This window comes from Lagopus leucura, unplaced genomic scaffold (assembly GCF_019238085.1).
Source record: "Lagopus leucura isolate 7727_CA_CO unplaced genomic scaffold, USGS_WTPT01 Super-Scaffold_100002, whole genome shotgun sequence".
Taxonomy (NCBI): domain Eukaryota; kingdom Metazoa; phylum Chordata; class Aves; order Galliformes; family Phasianidae; genus Lagopus; species Lagopus leucura.
In genome coordinates, this window is record NW_024962263.1 from 31,398,385 (window position 1) to 31,422,972 (window position 24,588).

General features: G+C 37.6%; 1 protein-coding gene across 1 annotated transcript in view; it reads left to right on the forward strand.

The window, feature by feature from the left end:
* GABBR2 (gamma-aminobutyric acid type B receptor subunit 2) overlaps window positions 1–24,588 on the forward strand; it is a 448,585-nt gene that overhangs the window by 86,983 nt on the left and 337,014 nt on the right. Inside the window, exon 2 of the mRNA XM_042869427.1 lies at window positions 14,737–14,874. Coding sequence (XP_042725361.1) covers window positions 14,737–14,874 — 138 coding nt within the window. The remainder of the gene's footprint in view (window positions 1–14,736; window positions 14,875–24,588) is intronic.

Genomic DNA, 24,588 nt, shown 5'->3' on the forward strand with positions numbered 1-24,588 from the left:
CTAGTACAAGTGTGCATTTTGCTACTGGTTTTGGAATAGATGTTATCTGTTCCTCCTGCACCACCACCGTTTTCCACAGCAGTGAATCTTTATGGAAGTTCATGTAGCCAATAGTAAACCTATTTAGGTCTCTTTTATTGCATGGTCTCTTTGTACCAGAAGAGTTAATGACAGTGACCTCTTATCTCCCCTTGGGGCACTGGGAATGTCATATTTTAAGCAAGGTGCTTGAAATATATGAAGATATTCAGAGCACTAGTTTATTTTAAGAAATGTTTCCCTGGGCAGGGTCATTGTTGATTTAATACTTCACCTTCAGTTTGTCGCCTATAAAAACCACCAGAAAAAATTTGAGTCATTCACATCTTTTCCACCTATAATGCCACAGCAAGAAATAAAATAGGTCTAGAGCTTTACAAAGTACTTTTTACAGAACTTGACAGTGAAGTGTTAGCTGTGTTTGACAAAATGATTGAAATCATCCTATTGTCATTTGATACCATTTCAACCCATTAAGATCCTGGGTGACAGTCGGTACATACTTGGAAAAGGGATGTCAAGAATCTGCTCAGTTTCCTGTGCAATCTATAAGCAATTTAGATCTGTTGGAGTACATAGTGTAACAGAAAGCAGGCTGTCCTCAAGTAGCTTGGTTTTTTTTTAATTTTATTTTTTTTCATCTGGGCAAGTTAAGACTGTGTCTGGCAAAATAATTTTTAAGGCAGGGAGGTCTTATTAGTAGATAGAAAAACTGATCTGTTTGTCTATTCAAGTGATAAATTAGTCTGAGAATCTTCCACTATGACAATTTAGCAATGTTTCTCAATTTAGAGTCTAGTAGAGGTTAGTTAAGTCAAAAAAGCCAACTTACATAGCCATAAGCTCTACTCAAGCACTTGCCTAAAGAATAGCAGTGTCTAGCAGAGCCTTAAGTGCAAAATGAATAGCAGCAATCAGTGAGGTGCCAAATGTAGCCACATCCTGAAGGTAATTAAAGAAGTGACAGAGGATTTACTGGTTTGGAAGTTCTTCCTGGTGCGTTTGAACGAGATTTGCTGTAGAAGTGAGTTATTAAAACAAACAAACAAACAAAAAACAGCAGGATTTACTAATACATATCTGAGGGAGTTCATCTGGGGACTTCATAATAAATGATAGCATGCTTAGGGATAAAGCAATGTTTTTTTTCTTTTTCTCTTTCTTTTTTTGTTATTGCAGAGAACAGATCATGGGTGGAAAGCAGGCAGTGAGTTCAAGAACAAATCAATTTGCTGTGGGTATGTCACAAATATGTAACATGTTTAACAAGCAAACCAAAGAAGTTAAGAAAGGCAGATCTTATTAGGATGAGCTGGACAAATTAGCAGATCTTATTATGGGTTGTTTGCAGTTTCCAGACTGGCACTGAATGTATTTGCTTTGGTAGACTTGAGAATGAATGCAGGTTTGATCTATGTACTCTGTGGGAATTTTGCCTGTATACAGCTCAGCTCTCTTTGACTTCTGATCCACATCTTATTTTTTTCTGGAGCATGCAGGGGAAAATCCCAAGAGCTGGTGCATTAAGGTGAGTAATGCTGTGCTTTTAGCAAGCTTAATTAAAGTTCCCTGTAGATAGTCCAAAGGGGAAGAACATTGGTCATTCTACTTACAGAAATCACATATCATGCTGTTAAATGCAAATGTTTGGGATTTATTTGGCAATCTGGACTCTTGTCTTGATCTTAGATAGAAACAGCTCTTTGCTGCAATTTGCAGCACCAACACAATATCTTGTCTGTGTAGCTTTGATGTTAAAGGAATGTGTCAATTTGCAGTCCTGTTGCGTTACAATTAAGACAGATTGACCATTCCTTTTTTTTTGAGGTAATTCCTAATCTTAATTATTTTCCTGGCTTATAAAGCCAAAGTAGAATCACAGAATATCCCAAACTGGGAGGGACCCATAAGGATCACTGAGCCCAACTCCTGGCCCCACATAGCACCACCCAAAAATCAGACCATATTGCTGAGAGTAGTGTCCAGATTCTCCTTGAACTCCAGCACTTGGGGCAGTGCCCACAGCCCTGTGCAGCCCGTTCCATGCCCACAGCCCTGTGGTGCAGACCCTTTCCCTGACCCTCAGCTGCCCTCCCCTGATGCAGCTCCATGCCATTCCCTGTTGCTGTCACACAGAGCAGAGCTCCTCCCTGTGAGGAGCTGCAGCCGCCATCAGGCCTCCCCTCAGCTCCTCTGCTCCGCACTGAGCCAACACAGGGACCTCAACACCCCTCACACCTCTTGCACTCTTGACCCTTCACAGTAGATCAAGATGAACACTCAAAAAAAGGGGAACACTCAAACCAATTTGGGCAAGTTATTAAATAGAAGGCTTGAAAACATACTTATGATTACCCCGGCCATTGCGTGAAGTTTGAGTCCTTTTTAATTTTATTTCCATTCCAATATCTCCCTGCAGTTTGAAGCCTACTTATTTTCTGGAGCCGAGTCATGACACCTTAAGTTTGTGTTAATTTATTTGATCCCTTTGGGAGGTCGCTGTTGCTCTCTGCCTTCATTCTGAATTCTGAAAATGCATGTATAGGAAATGGATAATACACTATTATGGTACAGTGTAGTCACAGTAACATTGGATCAAGAGCACATTTAGTCTATCGGGTACTGGAGAACATTTTGCTGCAGGATGTCTCTTTGTTTCTTACCCATTGATTAAAAAGTCCCAATTTTCCAAAACATTTTCAATAATCATAAATTGTTTGGTGTGCAGTTCTCCTGTGAGTAATAGAATTTGTAAAAATTTCCACTGCATAAAGATCCTCAGGTCACTAAGTTCTAGAGTACTGTAGCCACCACAGGAATTTTCCACCTAATAGAGAAATCCAGTATGTTAAGCTGAATTAGGACAAGCTTAAACCACCATTCAATTTTTTTTTTCCACCCAAGTCAGGAAAAAAGTCCCTGGGGAAAGGGAGCATGAAAGTAGCAAATACCTACATGCTCTGTCCATGTGCAGTTTAAGACTTCTATAAAATTGTAAGTTGGCGTATTCTGATACTGTAAGTCAAATGAAAGCATATTATGAATTTCATTTGACTTTTATAGGCTAACTTAAGTGGTATCTTATCCAACTGAACACACGTTATTCCTCCTTAAATAAAATAGCTCAGCAGCCTTTACTTCACTGTAGACAAAGTTAAGCTGTTTTACAGCATAAAATTATTTTAATTAAAACACAGAGATAGGGTGAAGAATATCATATCAGAATTTCTTAACCTTTGGGTCAAGAAATTTATTTTTATCATTCTTAACTCGTTAAGCCCTTTTTAAGTGTTTTCAAAATTGTTACTGTGGAAAAAAAAAAGAATTTCAAACAATATGGCTTCAGAAATATCCATTCTGGGTGCTACCTAATTTGTGCCACTTAGCACTCTTTATGAACAAGATTTTCATCTAAAGGAAAAGAGTTTGGTTTTATTTTTCCAAAATACCACATGCTTTCTGAACTTTTTTAGAATTCAAATATATTCCCAAGAAAGCTGCAGATATTGTTGTGTTAACTGAAGAGATCTCACATTTTCTAGGTAATCAACTGCTGTCAGAGCAGTTCTGAGGGTTCCCCAAGTCATCTATGCTTCTTCAGTCCTCCTCAGTGATTGTTTATTTGGAAACTTCTGTAGTTGCACGCACTGAGAAAGGCCGTTTCCCTGTATGATGAAGGCACATTTTATTTCAACATTACACTCATAACCAGAAAGTTATTAAAGAGATCTTTTACCACAACTCTGCACACTAAAAATGTTTAATTTCATGTCATAACATTACCTAGAATAAAGATTTATTTATTTTAACCCTTATAAAATCAGTTTTTTCCAGGATTGAGTAGGTTACGGACAAGAGAGACTGTTCATCAGACTTCCCTCACAACTTGTTCTTACTGATCGTTTACAGTCAAATGATTTTTCAAAATATCATTTCATTCCCATCTCATTTTCACTGTAACTTATTATTCAAGAGTGGGATGTCAGACATACTGTACTGTACATTGTTGTTATTACAAATGGTTTATTCTAGTACAGTTCCATTTTCTTTCATCTGGAAGAGCTTCCTGATTATTATTTATAAATTTGGACGACTTCTATGTTCTTTTCTGTATCACGTATTGCTGAGAGCGTAGCTGCAGTTAAAACTTTTGTCACTTTCAGTATATCAAAGTCTGTAATGTACAGTGTTTCTGTGAAATCATTAAGGCATGATTAAGGACAAGCATTTAACCCCTAATCGATATCTTATTGAATTTAGTTTCATTCAGGTAGTATGTTGTTCACAACGTTGTTCTGCTATACAGAAAGGAACAAATTTTATCTTGTCAATAGTAGGAATCAAAATGAGAATGGTGGTAAAATCAAAAGGTTTTTATTTTATTTTGTTTATGTTGAACGTTTTATCTTTTACAGTGTATAGACACTAGATACGGGAGAAGAAAAACATACATTCAGATGTGATCACTCATCGTTTTGCTTATAATAGTCATAGAATCTCATAGAATGACCTGGGTTGAAAACAACCACAGTGATCATCTAGTTTCAGCCCCTCTGCTATGTGCATCCACCAGACCAAGCTGCCCAGAGCCACGTCCAGCCTGCCCTTGGATACCTCCAGGGATGGGGCATCCATCTCCTTGGGTAACCTGTTCCAGTGTGTCATCACCTTCTGTGTGAAAAACTTCCTTCTAATATCTAACCTAAACCTCCCGTCTCAGTTTAAAACCATTCCCTGTCCTATCACTATCCACCCTCATAAACAGCCATTCCCCATTCTGTTTATAAGCTTGTGGAAGGCCACAATGAGGTCTCCTGGAGCCTTCTCTTTTCCAAGCTAAACAAGTCCAGTTCTCTCAACCTTTCCTCATAGGAGAGGTGCTCCAGCCCTCTGAGCTCTCTTCTATTATCTTTTTTTCTTATATTCTAAAATGGCATCATTCATGGAACAAAAGGAAAAGTAACATATATTTTAACTGATTATGACTAAATCTGGAATGATTTATGAAAATAGAGTTTATTTTTAAAAGTCAACAAATAAATTGTACTAAATCAGGGGAAGAAAAAGAAACATGAGGGCATCAAACAAGGCAAGTACCTAATTGTACAATTGACATTAGTGGTTCTGTGTTGACCCTGAGAAAAGTATTTCCCTTAGCATTTCATTTTGTACTTGAACTGCAACTGGCAAACACCCTGTAAATCTACTAGTGCATGTCTTTTTCTCAAAAATGTGAGTTAGCAAAATAGTAAGTAATTTGCATCAATAAATTTAAGTGATAATGATCTTGGGGCTTGAGTGTCTGAAACAATTAGCACCTTCTGTGGTTACTTAAATGCCAAAACACAACTGATTTCCTAAGGGAGTTTTAAAAAGCCTCTTGCTGCAAGTAAAGAACAGAGATATTTTTGTTTTGATGAATAATTAAAATTAATTCCCTGCTTTATTAGAAATCACTGTGATATTGAACTTTGGTAAAAATTACAAAAGCTGAAGAAAATTGAGCCACCTTATTCTCAAGAACAGGATGTGTTATTTGTTGTTGTTATTGTTGTTTTTAAAACATCTTTCGATATTTTCATTTTCCTACACAATACCTCCAAACTTTTGTGCTTTTCCATAATTACACTTATTTCCATAAAACGTAACAGCAACAGTTTAGATTATACAGGATAGAAAAAGGAGAACTGAGAAAAATATTAATTTCCCTAATGATATTTGGCCACTTCTCCCAGGTAACTAGGGATAGAACAAGGGGTAATGGCTTTAACTTGCACCAGGGAGATTCAGCTTGGATATTAGGAAAAAATTATTTTCTGGAAGAGTGGTGCGGCAGTGGCACAGGCTGCCCAGGGAGGTTGTGGAGTCATTGTCCCTGGAAATGTTAAAAAATTGTGATGTAGTGCTAAGGGACGTAGTTAGTGAACATACTGGTGATGGGCTGGGGATTGGACTAGATGATCTTAGTGGTCTTTTCCAATTTGAATGATTCTGTGATTCTAGACAAAAATATCTGGTAAATGTCTGAGCACTGGGATGTCAGGAAAAAAAATGGATCGTACTAAGGTTTAGGCTTGCTTTTTTTGCTTTTTTATTATAAGTATGTGAATACAAATGTCCACACACAGCTTGGAAGATACTGGGAAAAAATTCTAAGCACTATGTATGTGTACACTTACCCTTTTAAATCAATATTCATAATTAGAAACATCTGTAAAAATATTTTCTGTAGTGTTACTGGATCAATGCAGAAGGGAATGAGTTAAATAGAATGAACTATATATTGTAGGCGATCAGACATAGTGCAGATGCTATAGAAACCCTCCGGCCTAGGAATATTTCAGTCAACACCAATTTCATTCTAGTTAGATGATGGGCCCAGCTGCAGAATAATCCAGGAGAACTCAATAAGTTATACTGAGGGATCTGGCTAATTGCGCATACTGCACAATAGGATCTCTCTAAGGCTTCGGCCAAAGTGTTAGATTTCCATTAGCAATTCAAAATGAGATGTTAATGAGACATTTAGAATGAGAAATCTTGGTCAGTGTTACCTGAATTTCAAAATTCATTGTGGCACAGACCTACTATTGTATTTGCTCATTGTTACAGCTAGAGAAAATAATGCAATGGGCCCTGTAAAATTACACATAAGGTCTTATCTACGGGGAGGAGAAGTAGAGTGGAATTTGAAAGTAGGATCCTTGGGTTCAGTGAACCATCTGTGTTTATGAATGCATCTTGACCTGTTGAAGAAGGAGCCATCATCCTGTAAACAAAAGGCATTCTTACAGTCAGTTGAAATTAAGCTGAAGAATCCTATTAGAGAGAAGTAACAGACAAATTTAGAATCCCCATTATCTGGAGGGGGAGTAAATCCTAGAGGGAAGTTGCTTCTCATTGTTGCTCTTGATGACATTGCCTTAAGACCATGAAGTGGTCCTGCAAGATGTAGGGGTAACTATGCATATACTGAAATCTGTTGACTTAGATGGTTTCTAGCTTCCCAAAACTTTCCATGCAAACACAATACAGTCACATAATTGAAAGAGTGCCTTTTCATATCATACAAAATATTTCTTGAAGGCCTTCTGAACATTTGTCTGTGTAACAGTTACAGATCAAAGAAAGACTTCAACTTTCTTTGAGGAGAGGCTTTAACTTCCAAGCTGAACCCCAATTAGTGCAAAAAGAGGAAGTCAGCTTCATCTCTGGTCTTACTGCATATTTAATCTTTGTGGAAACTTAGGCAGAGTTGGTTTTGATTATGTAGGATTTATCTCTTTGTTTTTTTTTTTTTACTCTTTTATACTGGAGTGCTTAAACTGGCGTCATCCTGAATAAATATTATATTCTAGAGAAACTATTAAAAAGGCAGAAAATATAAGCTACATAAGTAAGTGAAAACAGGTAACTTAAAAAGAGAAATGGAGGAAATATGAAGGCTCCTTCAAAAGCAGTGCGTCCTACTTTATGATGTTAGCCCACAACATCAGAGGCAAGTGTTGGTGGTATGGCAGTAGAGGTTGAATTTTCCCACCAATATCCCATTACTTTTTGCTGCTGTGTGACAGATGGCAGCAGAGAGGCAGTCTGACACAATGGTGTCTGACATGGTAGCGCATATGAAGTAAAGGTGTGTCACTGAATTTCTCCATGTGAAAAAACTGGCACCCATTCACATTTATCAATGCATGCTGAATAGTGGCGGAGACCAAACAGTGAATGTCAGCACCTTGAGGTAGTAGGTGGTGCATTTCAGCAGTGGTGACAGCAACAGTCTCACTTCAACTGGTGAAGAGCTTTATGAGTGCAGCATGTAGGCTTTTGCTCATCGCTGGTGAAATGTGTAGCTACTGCAGGCTGTTGAAAAATAGTGTTTTGTAGATGAGAATTTGCTTTATCAAAAGCAAAAGTGTCATTGTGCTTTTTGTATCTGTTTTAGTTTCCATGGAAATAAATAGGAGACGTTACTTTCAGAGTGACCTATATATATATATATACTCCTTGTATAAGGAGAGACAAGAAATTTTTATCTATTGTGCTGGATGGATTCAGATTCCAGTAATAATAAACTGAAAAAAAAGTAAATGACGTAGGAAAGAAGGTAAGTCTTCAAAAGCTGTTTAGACTGTCTTAGAGAAAGTGGTGACAAAATAGTTGTCACCACTGCTGTGGACCCAGTGATTTATGAAGAGACAGGTGGTACCAGAGGCAAAATGGATGTTATTAAATGCGATGTTAAACAGCAGTCCCATTGTGGTAATGCTGTGAACTGTTCCCTGTACAGCAAGCAAGGTAACAGGATATATAGGGAAAGTTCCAAAGTATGACAGATAGAAAGACGTCAACTTGAGAAGATTAATTTACTGGGAAATATTTCACTGAATGAATTAAGTCCTTCTCTGCTGTGTTCTCTCCTCTATCAGAATGAAATCTGATTGCTAGTAATTAAAATGATAGAGAAATCATGTAGAAGTGTCTGCAGTTTGGGATAAATTGACTTCAGTTTTGAGGTAAAGAAGTAAATATAGCTGTGGGATGTGTTTCAAATAGAGAACACAGGAATAGTGGACCAGGCAGAGAGTATTAAAAGCCTCTGAATATAAGGACATGGCAAGCATTTAACCCTGTGTTCCCAGAACACTATGCTAACCATCAATGTATTGTGCTTCCTGTGAACATCACTGACTGTATTTGGAAGTTCATGGGGTTTTTCTGTTTTTGTTTGTTTGTTTGTTTGTTTAATTACCTCTGAATGAATCCAGTTTGTTTCCATGTATTTGTGAATTTAAAAAAATCATAACTTCTGATGACAAGATGCTTCACTGGTACTTAGCATGGCATGAAGAGTTTTAGAACAAATACAAGGAAGCTATTTTTCCTTCAGTCAGTAATTACATTGTCATGGGATGTTGTGGATGTCAAAGTGGTGGTTTCAAGAGCCATTGAACAAACTTATAGAAGGAAAATCCAGCCAGAGCAATTAAAATAACAAATGGAATTTTGGGCTGTGAAAGTTCCCTGGGAGAAGCATGTCCTGTCTGTAAGCCCATGCATAGGATGTTAATCTGGTTGACATTTGGTATAGCTCAGAACAGTTTCCATGTATTCCTCACTGAATTGTCAGTGTTGCTTGATGACTTTAATATTGAATGAAAACCAAATGAAAATCATTTAGGCGTTCTTCATCTCTCAGCTTTTTTCTTTCAGCTTAATGTGGAGTTAGTTCCTGAGCAGGATATTGTGAAGGATAGAAATAATGCTTTGTAACTCTTCTCCCTGTTCAAAGAGGTCTCATCAGATATTTATGAACATTTGCTTCCCTTTGATGGTATTCAGTGCAGAGTGCTGCTGAAAGCTCGCATACCATTTGAAAAAGTCTGATATTTCAATATGCAGATGACAGCTGTGAGTTATTCCTTCTCACCATAAGGGATCTATAACCTAAGTATTCAGAAGCTTAATAGATGCCAAAACAATTGCACAGGGTTTGTTTCACTCCAGCAAGTAGTGTTGTGGTAGAATAGGGCTAACTGAGAAACAGCTGGGCATCCAGTAATGAGAAATGTGAATATAATCATGCATCAATTCACAAGCATTCTCATGGCTATTTGTAAAACTGATGATCTAACTAAGTTAAATTGTAGGTACCAGTTCTCCTCCTAATCCTGTAAATGTTCAGACCTGTCACTACCATAGGAGTCAGCAGACTTGAAATATCAGATGTGCAAATTTCCATTCTCCTCATTGAGGATTAGCACTGTGTCACACTCTTGTGGCTCTGAGTCTTTGAGAGCATACCCTGGTATCTTGCTGTCTGCCAGGCAGCCCTTCTAGGAGACAGAGGTCTGTTCAGCTTCTTGTGGCTTCAGGGCTGTGCACTTTTCCATGGTTCTGTGCAGCCATTACCCTTTGGACTCATCCAAGAAGGTTTTTCTTTTAATTTTGGCTGCCATACTGTACTCCCCAGAGAGGTTTCTTGTCCTTGTGCACCCGTCACCTTTCAGGCAGGACGTTCTCCCTGTTTATTCTGATTCCTTTCTTGGTAGAGGTCGATGGTCTTTATTTGCCAGACTCCTTTGAAGAAGGTTCAGGAAGGTTAACACTTCAGTCCTCAAACTTGTTCAACTCCTATGTAGCAGTTCATCTGACTGTTTTCCTAATTAAAATAAGTGATTCCGTTTCCTTGGAAATGGAAACTATGATTTTGAGAAGTGCCATCTGTGATATTAATAATTCTTTGTCTCAGTGAGATTTAGAACTCCTCACACATCTTGCTTGGTGATGTGCTAATGTTTCTCAGTGAGAATTGTCCATACACAATTGTCTGTATCACATCAGTGCATTAAGAGATATATTTAATATAATTATTCATTAATATGTTTATTTTCTATTTGTACACGTCTTATTTCCAGCTCTTGACTGAGGCTAAGCAAAACAATTAATATGTTTGGGATGAGTAGATTCAAACCCTTCCTTCCAAAGAAAAATCTGTCATGCACTAAATCACGTGTACCTGAAGGTACAATTACAGTAATAAATTTCTCCAGCCAAATGCATTGCAACCGTGCTGTTATAACGTGCAGTCAAGTTCAACCATGCAGCACGTCTGTCTCTTTTTTAACATGAGTCAAAAAGTGAGCTGCCTGCAGTTCAGCTCAGTAAAATAGAGACGTTATTGTCAATTTAGGTGGAAGAGCAAAAACAGCATGGTCTCCATTGGGTGATGTTTTTAATTGTTTCAATTTTTGGCTTTTTATTCTTCACTCCTGTTAGTCATGCTCAAATTAATAACCCAGCCAGCTTCTTGTCATCTGCATGTGGCCAGGACTCTGCAGTCTCCACCTTTTTCTAAGAATTTTGTTCTTATGCATACTTTTGTTGTATTGCAATTAGATTTCTGCGTAGCATTGCTCCTGAACCTAGTAATAGTCACTTGATGAGAGCAGTTTGGATTGGTTATGGGGTGGGCATTTCTGTGGTGTTTGATCTTGTTGCCCTTCAACAACATTGCCCACTTGTAGGCCTATGTTAGGGTTTGACAATAGATAATGGTGAGCAGCAACAGGGTCTGGGATCTCTGAAAAGGTTACATTGTAAAAGGGATTGGGGATACATTCTTCAGACTAGAGACAGGAGGAAGGCTTTGTAACAGCTTGTCTCTCTGGCTCCTTAAAGCTATTAACTTTATCTGAATGTTTACTTTTTCATGCTTGTGACAGACTGTTCAGTTGCTTGCAAGGAAGAATGTTATATATGGTATGTGTTGTGAAATGTGACATTAAACAAATGTGAAAGTCTGCTTTCTCCCAGTTTTATCCTTTTTTTTTTTTTTTTTTTTTCTTTTTTTTTTTTCTTTTCTTTTTTTTTTTTTTTTTTCTTTTTTCTTTTTCTCTTGCTTCTGTCCAGTTGTGGCCAACTACAGTATTAGGTTCTTTTTCTTCATCTCTGAGGCATATTTTGAACAATTTTGGCAGTTTCGATCAAGGAATAGACTGACTCCTGTAATTAATTGTGGTAGCCCAAGAGGCAGAGAACTGAGACTAGTCAGTATGAATGTGCAAAGGTGACAACACGATATGCTTGTGTAGAGGAAATGCCGAGTCACATCTCAAAGCAGTGATTGAGCACCTGGTGGGAAGGCAGGGCCAACCCAGGGGAACTTAGGTGCATGCAATACAGCTAAGTGACCAGAAGGGTTAGAGCCAGGATCCATCCCTTCCCAGATCTCATTTCAGGGTTGGCACAGGGAGGCAAAGGTATCCTCATGGAGGTCTCAGACCTTCCAAAGGTAAGCATCTTCTTTCATTTGTTTCTGCATCTACAGTTGCTGCCTTTTTGCTTGTCCTTACTTGCTGTAGCCGAAGACTTTGCTACCCCACTATTATCACTGTACTTTCCATCATGTTATAGCATTACAGCTTGTAACTAAGTCTTAGACATCAGTACCTCACACATTGTTGTACGTATTTTGGACTGATTGTTAACATATCTCTGCTGTGCAAATCTTAATAGTTTGACAGAGGAGTGTATGGGAACTGCTGATCATGGCCTGAACCTTTGATTGACCACCTGAGGCAAGCAATTAGTCAGCTGTAAGAGCACAGGTGAAGGCAATTCACCTGTGCTACAAAAAGGGGTGGACCCTGGCTTCATCGCTCCCAGATCCCATTGAAAGGTTGACTGACACTGAGGAAGGATTTTTTTCTAAAGATTGCTCCTTGTGGAGTTTATTATGAGCCTAGAAAACCACTGAGCATTTCCATTTATTTTATCTTTCCATTGCGATAATCTTACTAAGCCTAATCTTTGTACACCTATTGATTGTACAAGGAAAAAAAAACTTTTTAATGTATTCCTGGGAGAAATGCTTTGTGTCTGGGGAAGCGTTGTTTTCATGTAAGAATCTTTATAAATGTATAGAGAGAAAATAAGTAAGAATGGAGAAAGTTTATAAAACAGCAATTCTGAACCTCCCAGCAAATTTACCCACTGATGTCCTTAAAACTCTATAAGGTGCTGAATCATGGCCTGAACCTCTGATTGATCACCTGAGGTGAGAAATGAGTCAGCCATGGAAGCACAGGTGAAAGCAAATCCCCTGTGCTGCCGGAAGGGGTGGGGCCTGGCTCCATATCTCCTAGACCCATTTGAGAGCTGAAGAGCTGACTACCAGTGGGAGAGGGTCTCTTCTGGAGATCCACTCCACTGGAGTTTCATAGGCGAGTCCGGGATATGGGTAAGCATTCCTATCTTTTCTGCTTTGGTGTAATAACTGTGTAGCCAAACTCTCTGGTATATCTCATAATTATAACTTCTGTACATTCACTGATTGTACAGGTGGCTTCACTGCAGTGAGAAATATTTTGTAGGCAGATAACAGTTAAAGAATGTCTTGATGTTCTGTGGTGTAAGGACAAATTTTAGTGTGAATTTTACTTCAGGTAATAGACTCTAAGTCTTTCCCATTTAGAATGTGGAAGTTTATTTCTTTGTAACTTCTCTCGTGTAATTTTTTCATGGGCTACAGCTTCCAACTGTTATTTTGCTGTCAACATTCTCCTTGTTTCATGTATGTATTTCTTAAAATGATTATTGTCAATGCATTAACAATATTGTCTGGTTTTAAGTTGATGTGGAAAAAAAAGTAAGTTCCTTGCAGGTTGGGATGGGTGGATGAGGGGAAAGACTTCAGATAAGTTCATATTCTTAAAGCTCTGTTGTCCTTGGTTGCTTACAGAAGTAAAGTAGCAGTACAGCAGTCTAGCTGTGCTTGGAATAAACTGATCTTTAAGTAGGAGATAGGGGAGTAAGGACGGAGGGCAGTGCCTGATTGCAAACTTGATTCCTTCATATTGTGAGCTTGCTAACAATCCATCAAACTGACAAGGGAGCCTCTGCTGTACCAAATGTTGTTTGTTTTTCTGTAATAAGAAAAAAGTTGTATATATTATGCAATTTTGAAGCCTGTGCAGTAGTAATCTGTATCCTTCTGAATGGTAAGAGCAGTAATTCTATTATTGCAAGTTACTTGCAAATAGAATAATTTTTCTTTTATCATATCAGTTCAGTAAGTAGATTAGTATAAGCTTGCAAATGTCTTATGCAAAATCTTTATTCTCTTAGCTGAATACTAAACAATGAGTACTTGGATATTGATAGTAATTAAACTGTTTTAATGAATTGTTGCAATGAAACATTGGAGATTGGTGTACAATAGTTCAAGTAGGCAGAGAATATTGTTTCAAAAAAAAAAAAAATAAAATAAAATAAAATAGAGTGTAGCTACTGCTGGAGCAATGGCAGCTACTATTAGACCCTTTGGTAGACTGACTTCCAGAACACTTTGGAATCAAATTCTGAACTTCAGTTATTTGTTTTGGTTTCCTGGTTTCAATTAAATGTATCATTGTTTGCAGCTGGGGGAAAAAACATAATCAAATTAATTATCAAAGAAACCCAGAAGAGATAATCTTCAGTGGGACTTGAAAAGGTCATTTAGTCCAATCTGCTACTCAATGCACAGTGTACTGTGAAAGCAGATGGGTTAATTCCTAGCACTTCAAAGGATTATCATTTTGACTTTTTTTTTAGGATTTTGTGTTGTCTTTCTAAATGACAGGCTCTCAACTATAAATATATATATCATTGCAGAGATGTATACATTTTGGACTGAATGGTAATATTATATATATCCAGAGTGTTGACTGGGGGCCATTAGGAGAGTGGTTACTTAGATGGAGCTTGCTTTACAAATAGGCACAAGAGGTGGTGTCAAATTTTCCTTCAACTGTGAAATTTCTACTAACATCTAGTGCTATATTCCAAAGTCTGCTTTGGGAGGTAGTATTTCTGAATGCAGAAAAAGTTTCAATAACATTTTCTTGGTTTTCTTAAATTATTTGTCAAAAGGTAGTATCACAATTCAGATATCCCAGCTTAGATGGAAAACATTGAGGTTTTGACTGATGTAAGGAGAGATGTTCTTGATTTTTTTTTATTTTTTTTTTTCAGGCTGTTAGCATTCGAGAGCAGAGTGCTCTAGTTTTCCATGCTTGGGCCAAAATATTTTATAAATTATACAGGTTAATTGCTATCCCTCAAATTTCTCCCTGACCAATAGTTTATTTCTTACTAAATAATGTCATTTGTTGTACTAAACATTGCTTTTTTTTTTTTTTTTTTTTTTTCCAGTGTGACAATGCAAAGGGACTCAAAGCCTTTTATGATGCAATAAAATATGGACCTAATCATCTGATGGTTTTTGGTGGTGTATGTGCAACCGTTACCTCTATCATTGCAGAATCTCTAAAAGGATGGAATTTGGTTCAGGTAAGACATGGATTGGATTATATTGAAATGCTGACTATTTTGTGCCTTTGTCTTTTTTAAAAAAAACTTAGTACTTGATTCTGTTTAAACTTAACATCTTATGTGATATTACTATACCAGAATTTTGAAGGTCAGTGTGTCAGAGCAGCCACTTCTATGTAGCTTTAAATTCTAAGACATGACATTGTGCTCAAAAAGCATGAGAATATGGGGCAACAGTTTGCATCTCAGCAGATTAATCAAGTAAAATTAATTAGATCTATCTCAAAAAAAGTAAACTTTAAGTTTGGTCATGCTAGGTGAGCAAATCTAGGCCTTCTCTGAAGTTAGAGGAAACAACTCACCAGTCCTTAAATTATGATACACTAGGGTTTACATGGTCTCTACTCAATCATAATGCAATAATTCCTATTGACTTTAAAAGTGTTAGCAGTGCATAAATTGTAAGTAGTAACTGCATAAGTATCTCAGTACTTGACTTACAGAGCACATTTATTCCCAGCTGTTCTTTCTGACTTTCTCAAAGGTCAAGTTTGTGGAAAGGTTTCTTCTGCTGAGGAACCAGAATTTATTAATACTAATCTTTAAAATGCAAATGATAGCACTGTGTTTTTTCTTCATTTCTTCAGTCATCTGCTCAGTGATGATCTTTATGTTGATGTCTGTTCAGCAAGTTTTGCTTTTGAGCTGTGAAATAGCCCTGACTTCTTACTCCATATTGCCCAAAGATAAAAAAAAATACATATTATGTAGAAAAATAACAATATATAATAATTACCTGAGGTTTCTCTTACAAACAGACACATCTTTTCCACCTGGAATACTCACTGAGATGAGTGTAGAATGAACAAATGAAGCATAATTAAGTTTGTGAACATGATGATCAGAGTACAAATGAGAAAATCTTAGGAGGATAATTAAAGTAGCTTGTTAACTGTGTTTGCAGTGCGTGTCATATCAGATTTTTTTTCTTTGTTTTAGGATTTTTTTTTTTCTGTGAAAGCATAGCATAGCAGTTCTACTGTGGAAATAAAATAATAGTGTATCTCTGGGGAAAGCAGGGAAAGGAAGAGAAAGCCTGAAACTATCATTTGCCATTCTCTCTTAGAAGTGGCTTAGTCTATGGGCCATAATGAAAGCTGGAGCTCTGTTATTTGCAAATTTGTCACGTGGAACTTCCAGATGATGTAGGATGTTTTAAGAAATCGGATGTCATTTTGCTAAATCTTTTCCATTTTTACTCGAGTTCTGCCTGCTAGGGTCTGAAAATCAATTGTTTAATGCAGTTGTTCAGTCAGTAAATAAAGGCAATTAGGAAGCTTCTATTGCTTTTAAATGTATGAATGTCAATATATGTATTATGATATAAAATTTTGCTAGCAGACAGTATCTATTTCTCTCTATTTAACAACTACAGCTGTGACTAAGTTCTAAATGTTATTAATGGTATCAGTATATCAAGGGATTCTCTGCTTCTTGGGCTTAGTGTCCTGCAGGCACTGGATCAATCCTCACATGGCATAATTCCATTTTGTGGCAGACTTTTATATATTGATTGATTGAATGACAAAAGAACGCAAATGGGAGCATGGCTGGGCAGTGTGGTGAGGCTCAGTGGATGGCGTAGCTGCAATGGAACAAGTCTAGGTGCAGTTTGTGGAAGTGATGTGTCATACAGGAACAGCAGTACTTGTGTATACAAATCAGCAGAAATAGTGTGTATAAGGTAGTGAGTAAACAGAGTTCAAATCCTTCCACTCCGTAGGATCCTCCACTGTGAACATCTTTGATTAAAGTTGTAACTTGCACAAACATTAAATAGGAATTCGTAGTTCTTGAAAACAGAAATATAATCAGCCTTCTAATAAGACACAAGACTCTTCTCCCATCATTAATACTTGAAACATTACCTCAAGGAATCACAGCAAAATCACCTTAGTGAATTTGTGACCATTCTGATATCATCTTATACTACAGTCTAGAAAAAGTGCATATGGACTAAGGTGACACAGCACTGTGAATTAGAGAATTTGCATTTGTATGTACAACTCTATAGTTCTGTTGTGAATGTCTTCGTGAAAACTGAGCTCTTAACCCTGGCAGCAACATTTGACTTGATATACATAGTTGTCCTGTGAGTGGGGAAAGTGAGTCTTTCTTGCAAGAGAGATGCAGGATGGTACTGAGAGTACTGGGAAGAAAAGAGTAAGAACACAACACCTGAAAAACTACTTTTGTTAACAATTGTGATACCAGACTGAATGCCTTGGAAAACTTTTCTGGAAGCCTTTTAGCCATGAATTCCAAGTTTGTGTATGACTGCTTTTCCTCCTTGTGGGGGATTTTTTTTGTTTCTACTTCTTCCCTACTCTCTCCAGTAAAAAAAATCAAATCAAATCCTAAATAACAAGTAAAAGACAAAAATACAAATGTGCTGAAAGTTAAGTTGGATTTGCTACTCAATGTTATAATAGTGATGTCAGGAAGAAAAGGGAGAAATTTCTGCAAGATAGCTTTGGTCTCTACTCTCCTTACTGAATACTATTGGTAAAGACAACATCTTTCTGACTTCTACTTCACTGATAATATTGAGTTCACTGGCCTGCATCAGTGTGAAATGAGAGATTGTGAGAGCTTTGATCTCAGCCTTAAGGTGCCTTTTTGTCTTTTTTCCACACTGTATTTAAACAGAAGATAGTTTTCTTTGACAAATTTTTATTTACTTACGATCAGCAACCGAACAGGAGATTTTGTTCTCAATTGGCTGTCTTCAACTGCTGGCTGATTCAATTATCTCTTACTGTAACAAAAGTAATGATTTTTTAATGAAGCTCTTTGTATCTGTGAAAAGTGCAAGTTGTTTTAGACAGCAAACATCCTTAATGACTTTGAGGTATGCAAGGTGATGCAGCCTGCAAGCTGTTTCTGTACACATGTTCTTAGAAGGAGAGGTGCAGCCACACATCTCCCTAGCTTCTCAAACCTGGAAAGTTAAAAGCTTCTTCATGTGCTATCCCTGTGTTCCTGTAAACAGGGCTCTGCTGAATGACGTTCCGAATGCAGGCTGGAGACTGCTTGTACAGCTCTGATCTGCAGTGTGTAATTAATCTGAGCATTTGGTATTCTGATTATAAAGTGTTAATAGTACTCTGTCTGGCAATGGGTCATAAAGGCGTGGCAGCGTAAGTGATGCGTTTGTTTTGTTGAAGGGGCAATACTTCAATATCAAATTCTTCAGTATTCATCTTATCCACATTCCCTTTCACTGCGTACTTGAAGCCATTAAGCAATGAGAAGAGGAATCATTAATTGTATCTGCAGTAAAATGAAAATGAGCAATTACATATTTTTACTTTACATGCTGAAGAATACACTCCTGATAGTGTCCAGGTTGTACAAAAAGAAGATAGTTCACAATTCAAGCTCTCTCCTATTTCAGGCTATCTACTGTTCATGTTTCCATATAAATTTCTTGTTCTACCAAAAGAGTCCAGTTTGTATTGATTGCTTCACCTATTTTTCATTGCCCGTTGTCACTTTTATCCAGGATGAGGATTTTGACGAAGTGGGTCATCTCTCTGGATCTGTGGAAACCCCTCCATTTTGAGGACTTTTTTCCTCTATTGTGATATTTACTTTTATTTGTAGACTACTTCTATTATTTCTCTCAGGTCAGGAAGTAAGCCTCTTCCAGAAACAAAGTATAACTCTTACTGCTTCCTTCAGGTATCCTCCTTCCACATAGTTAATGTACTCTAGTTGTAACTGTTGGCTTCCAGACAAGTAACTGCTACAGGCTCAGTGATTCAATCATAATGGCATTCACGGAACAAACCATGTTTCGGATTCAGTGTTTCATGTTGGAATGTTTTTAAAGAAAACTGTATATACTCTAATTGCAATGTATAGCTTGTTTTGTGTGCTTGACTTCTGGCAAATAAGTCTCCCATATTAATATATGGGAGGTTCGTTTATTAGAAAAACTCCTTTAATTCTCTAACTGAATGTTGTGGAGTATTACAGAGCGTATTCTGAGATTTGTTTCATTATCCTGTAGATCTGTAAGCATTCATGATCCTATGTCTGAATTACCAGAAAGACTACTGGTATTAAAGAAAATCTCTGCTTCTAATCCTCGGTTTCCTACTGAAACAAGACTGCTGTTGATTTCACTGTCACTTCTAATAATTTCTGACTGCTGCCCAATTGCAACCAGGTTTCAATAAAAAAAACTTCCAAAAATTATTAGCCTCTATATATTTCTGCCTAACTGAGCTGTTAGGGAGAGAGATTCAATTGAATGAAAGAGAGGCTGTGACATGAGCATGGAGATAACTTCTAGCCAGCTATGACCTGCATTTCTTTTTGCCCAGCTGCTATTATGGAGATGTGATTGATAACATTGAGAACGCAGTTTAAAAAGAAGTGGAAAGAAAATGCAGTGAAATAAAATGCAGTAGGCTATGAAGCAGGATTTGGGGTGTGTGTGTGTGTGTGTGTAGAAGTGTAAGATGCACTTTACTAGCTGTCCCTGTTTCTCATCAGACTGCATGTTAATACAGGCTATTACCAGTGTTTTTAACACCTTCATAACGCAAGTCAGCCTGGAAGCTTCTACACTGACCATTGAGTCAGATTTCATCTCATTTTCTAAATTCTCAGGCTAGTTACTTGGAACTCTGATATGGTATGGCCTCAAACCTTTTTTTGGGGGGGGGGGGCGAAGGAAGAAAAAAAAAAACAAGCTTTTTTCACATTCCTTGGCACATTTGTTCCAGCACGATAAGTTTTTGCTACTTTTGCCTTCACTGCACAATTTCCATGTATTATTAGCCTGAGCAATGAAAAGGGCCTTTAAAGTAGTCTTTGGATAAGAAGATTAGCTCCTTCTATCTATGAGACACAGGCAGTCCCATTTGAACAGGCCTGTCTCCCATTGGAATATGACCCAATGCACCACAACACTAGAGCTTTTGGCTTCTCAACCCACAGTTTATTTGTGTTTATTTTCTCCTTCCTTTCTTATCCAATCTCCTGAGATTTAGGGATTTTGTAGACTTTCTTTGCTGCTGTTGTACTTTTGACACACAAAGCATGCTAGGGAAAATACCTCTTGAGATCTTATTATGTAAGGTGCAAACCTGATGACATTCTAGTCCTACTTTTGTGATTTAGTTGTGTGCACAGATGTTTCGCTCTCTTCATCATAGAAATGCATGGGAGCTCCTGAACAAGAAGAGAACGCAGCAGGACTGACCTTCAGATAGTTTCATAAGAAGTTTCTCCTCACCTGAGAAAGAATTTTCTGCGTTTGGAAGTAGAGAGACCTTTTAGTTCTGCGAATCTCCTCTTGATACAAGCTGCCAGCAGGAACTTTGCTGTTATTGATGTGGCCTTCCTGAAGCTGTGCAATTGCTGCTGGGGCAGAAAATGCATGGGGAGTTAGATCAGTGGGATCGTACCTCCTAATTAGACTGTGTCTCTGTGGGTAGCATGCATGCGCACATAAGCATGGTAGAACAGATTTAGGCTTAGAAAGTTAGTTGTGTATCGGAATTGCTGAGGTTGAAAGGATCTTTAAAGATCATGTAGTTCCAATCCTCTGCCATGGGCAGGGTTGCTACCCACTAGATCATGTTACTTAGGATCCTGTACAGCCTGGCCTTGAATGCCTTCAGCGATGAGGCATCCACAGCTTCTCTGGGCAACATGTTCCAGCACCTTGCTATCCTCAGTAAAAAAAATTTCCTCTTAATATCTAATCTAAATCTTCCCTCTCCTAGTTTCGAACAATCCCATCCTTTTCTTATCACTGTCTACCCATGTAAAAATCAGCGTCCCTCCTAATTATGAGCTTCCTTCAAGTACAGGAAGGCCATAATGGGATCTTTCTGGACCTTTCTCTTATCTAGGCTAAGTAAGCCCAGATGCCTCAGCCTTTCTTCATATGAGAGGTACTCCAGCCCTCTGATAATCTTCATTACCTTCCTCTGGACCTGCTTTGCATCCTTCTTGTACTGGGGGCCTCAGGCCTGGATACAGTATTCTAGATGGAGCCTTGTGAGAGCTGAGGGGAATAGTCAGCACCCTCATCCTGCTGGCCATCTCTCTTTTGAAGCAGCCCAGGGTGAAGTTGGCTTCCTGGGTTGCAAGTGCAATCTGCAGTCTGTGTCCACTTTCTTTTTTTTTGTGCATCAGGGCCTCTAAGTCCTTCTCTGCAAGGCTGTTCTCAATGAGCTCTCTCAGTCTGCACTCTTATCTGGGGTTTTGGTCCGACACACATACAATGCTTGGCACTTGGCCTTACTGAACCTCATTTTGTTCTTATGGGCCCACTTCTCATGTCTGTCCAGTTCCACGTGGATTGTATCCCTTCAATCTACTGTGTCAGCTGTGCTATTCAGCTTAGTTTTGTCTGCCTACTTGCTGAGGGTGCACTTGATCCCACTGGATATCTATCATTTAACTTAGAGAAATGAATGTTGCAGTGCATCTGTGGAAATGAGCAAAGAGCAGTACAATCAACTTTGTGGTGAAAGTTCTCTCTTTGTGGTAAAATCACTGACCCTTATTTCTAGTGCTTCAGTTGTACTCCGATGGCGATAACAGCATTAGATCTTTGTTAATTACAGAAATTTGATCCACAAAGTTTAAATTGAAACTTTTGGAAATTTTCCAGGCTGAAGTATGGTAAAAGATATGCATCCTCTGTACCAGATGCACCATCAGATCTGCTAGGACTTTCCTTCATCTTCTTTTTGTCTTCTGCTTAAATGTACGAAAGTCATTTACAGCAAGAGGAAGTGGCTTAAGCTGGCTTTCTTTGTTTGAGATTGGCTTCCATCCAGTATACACTTAATTTAAATATGATTAGCTGTTCTTTTTCATCTTGTCTTGTATTTCTACTGCTGGATAAAGCAGCAAGTGGCAGTATGCGTCTGGTTTACCTTTGATCTGAAGTCAGCAAGATCAGTTCATTACATAAAATGTAAACTAAAGTATTTCAAGAAAGTTCTAGAGTGTGAGGTCAGAGCTATCAAACAGTGAATCTGCATGTTTGATCTAACTCTGATCTGCATGTTCTGAAGGGGAAAATATATTTTCTATTATTTTTGTTCTTAGATGTTCTTCCATATCAGTTAATTCCCTTTTGTTTAGTGTTGGATCAGTAATGTGAACTGAATGCGTGATGACCTAAGGAACAGAGAGGAAGTTTAAAAACTGCAAATAATTTAATTATGGAGCATTAATATGTATTTTTTAAATCTGTTTTGACTGAAACAATGTTAGAACTGAAATAATGTTAGAAGATAGCTGTGTAAGATTTAAATTTGGCGATAGTCATATACTGCACTTTCAATCTAGAAGACTAGCATATTTTCCTGTACCAAAGTCTGGATAAAAAAGATGTTAGCTACTTATATTTGCTGAAAATCTGTTTCTGGAACAACAAAATCAGTTCACTTACCTTTTCCTTTCTTCTAAAATGATTCTTGGTTTAAAGCATTCACATTTAGCTTATTTGGTGAAGCCTGAACCATGCATTATTTCTAAATAGCATAAAATACATACATCTCATATTACTATTTTATTTTGTTCACTTTATTTCTTTGTCCTGTGTTCGGTTTTGAATTGGAGAAAAATAGAAAACATGAGGAAAAAAATAGGCTGTCTTAAATGTCAATTCAACAAAAAGTTCTGGACAGTTCTTTTATTCACATACTGCACCGCAGATATTTTAATAAAATAACTGCAGTGTAATGAAGTTAAGTTTTTCAGGTTATACAAATGAATGATGGTAATATCATTTGCCATCTTCCCAGATTTCCATGTTAATATCAGTAGATTCTGTAAGTCTTTGATGGTTACTAGACAGCAGCTGATATGCCTAACCCTTTGACAACCTGTGCCTAGAACTGCAGCAGCGAAACATTTCTTATGTTTTTCCATGGGTCTGGAAATGCTTCATCTGCATTGCAGGTTTGCCACAAAATCCTTACTGCCAGCTGCTAGCAGCTGGGGAATATTTACCACTTCCTATTCAAACACTTTCAGAGTTATTTTCTATGGTGTCTTTCATGATAGAGCTAAACAAAAAATTTCTGAAAAATCAGAGGAAGCAGCATGAGACTAATGTGGGCTGATGTTCTGCCAGTGTCTGGGTTCACAGTTGCTCCTGTGGAGCAGCTCTGGTCCCAGGGTCTCCAGTGATGGCACTGGAAAGGCATGGGTGTCTCTGTACCACTAAGTATTCTCTGGGTTTGGGAAAACACTTGATTCTGAGCACATCAGGTATTCCCTCTCCTCCCTTTACTCTTTATTGAATATATACAGCCTCTTGAAGAAGAAGAAAGAAAAAAGAACACTAAAAATGAACACATGCCCCCAACTCAACAAAAAAAATTGATGTTTTTCCAAACATAAAATCTTATGTTTTAATGGTGCTCAATTAAATGATGAGGTAATATGTTAACAATATGCAATGTGTTCTATAATAATATATGATTACAATGTGTGGATTTTTTTTACCCACTTAAGTTTTATCAAAGTCTTGTCTCATCATTAGTCTTCTGTTTAGTTTTCTTTGTTTCCAGTTACAGTTGAAATCTTTTCTCCTTCAACTTCCACAGCTAGCATGGACCCACCTGGTAGCATCTTGTTCAATTACAGGAATGTTTCAGTATTGTCCCTTACAGCTACTGCAGCAGTTTCTTCCAGTTTCAACAAAATTGTTTTCTTTCATGTCTCCTCAATCTTGGCTTATTTCTGCTTGCTGCTGCTTTTTCTGCAGGTGGTTCTGGTAATAGATACTTCGCTTTGGTTACACCTCTTCCTCCACTTCTTCCTGCCCTAATACAATGGACAGGCCTAAGATTTGCTTCTTGGGAAAACGAGTTCATGTTTTGGCACCCTTACTTTAGTGATATACGCTGATTTATTGTTCAGATCTATTTTATTTTTATGATGCTTTTAAAATTTTTTGTCTAATATCTGTTTCCTGTATGTTCTAACACACTGGATAGTATTTCTGCTAAATTTTCTTCTAGTTCATAGCTGGTTCTCATGTCTCTTGTTGACATGAGATTCCTCTGGGAAATAACATATGATTTGTTGGCATGTACCTGGGTGATACCAGCATCCTATTAATGATAATCTTTGACTCTGTTCTCAGTTCAGTCAACCCTTTCACCTTTTGATTCTTTAATCCTATTGCTTTTATTACATTGTGACCTACAAACCTGGCTTAGTCTCTCATTGTTGAGTGGGAGGATTATTATAGTTTCTGGGCAGTGGCAACATCAAATTTTAACTCATCTTTGCATTCTTCTGTCTGACTTTATCCAAATCTTGTTTGTATATTTCTTATCTGAAAGCTAGGGAGATTGAATCCTAATTGGTTGTTCATCTGTATATGATTCTTCTGCTTTGCAAGTTATAATAATAACTTATCTTACCTATAAACTGTATTACTTACCTTAACTGGGACAATTTTTAGTAGTTTCTTGACCATCAATATTAATTTAATCCAAGAATTGTATTATTGCAACATTTCAAATATTCCAGAAACTTAGTTTCCAGCTTCTGTCAATGCAGATCCCCTATGACATATGGCCCTTCTGATAATTTTCACCAAACCTAGAATTTCTGTAAAGCGTGAGCTGGTAATTTTCATGTGCACTATGCTTAGTGACTGCTTTGGTTCTGGACGGTAGC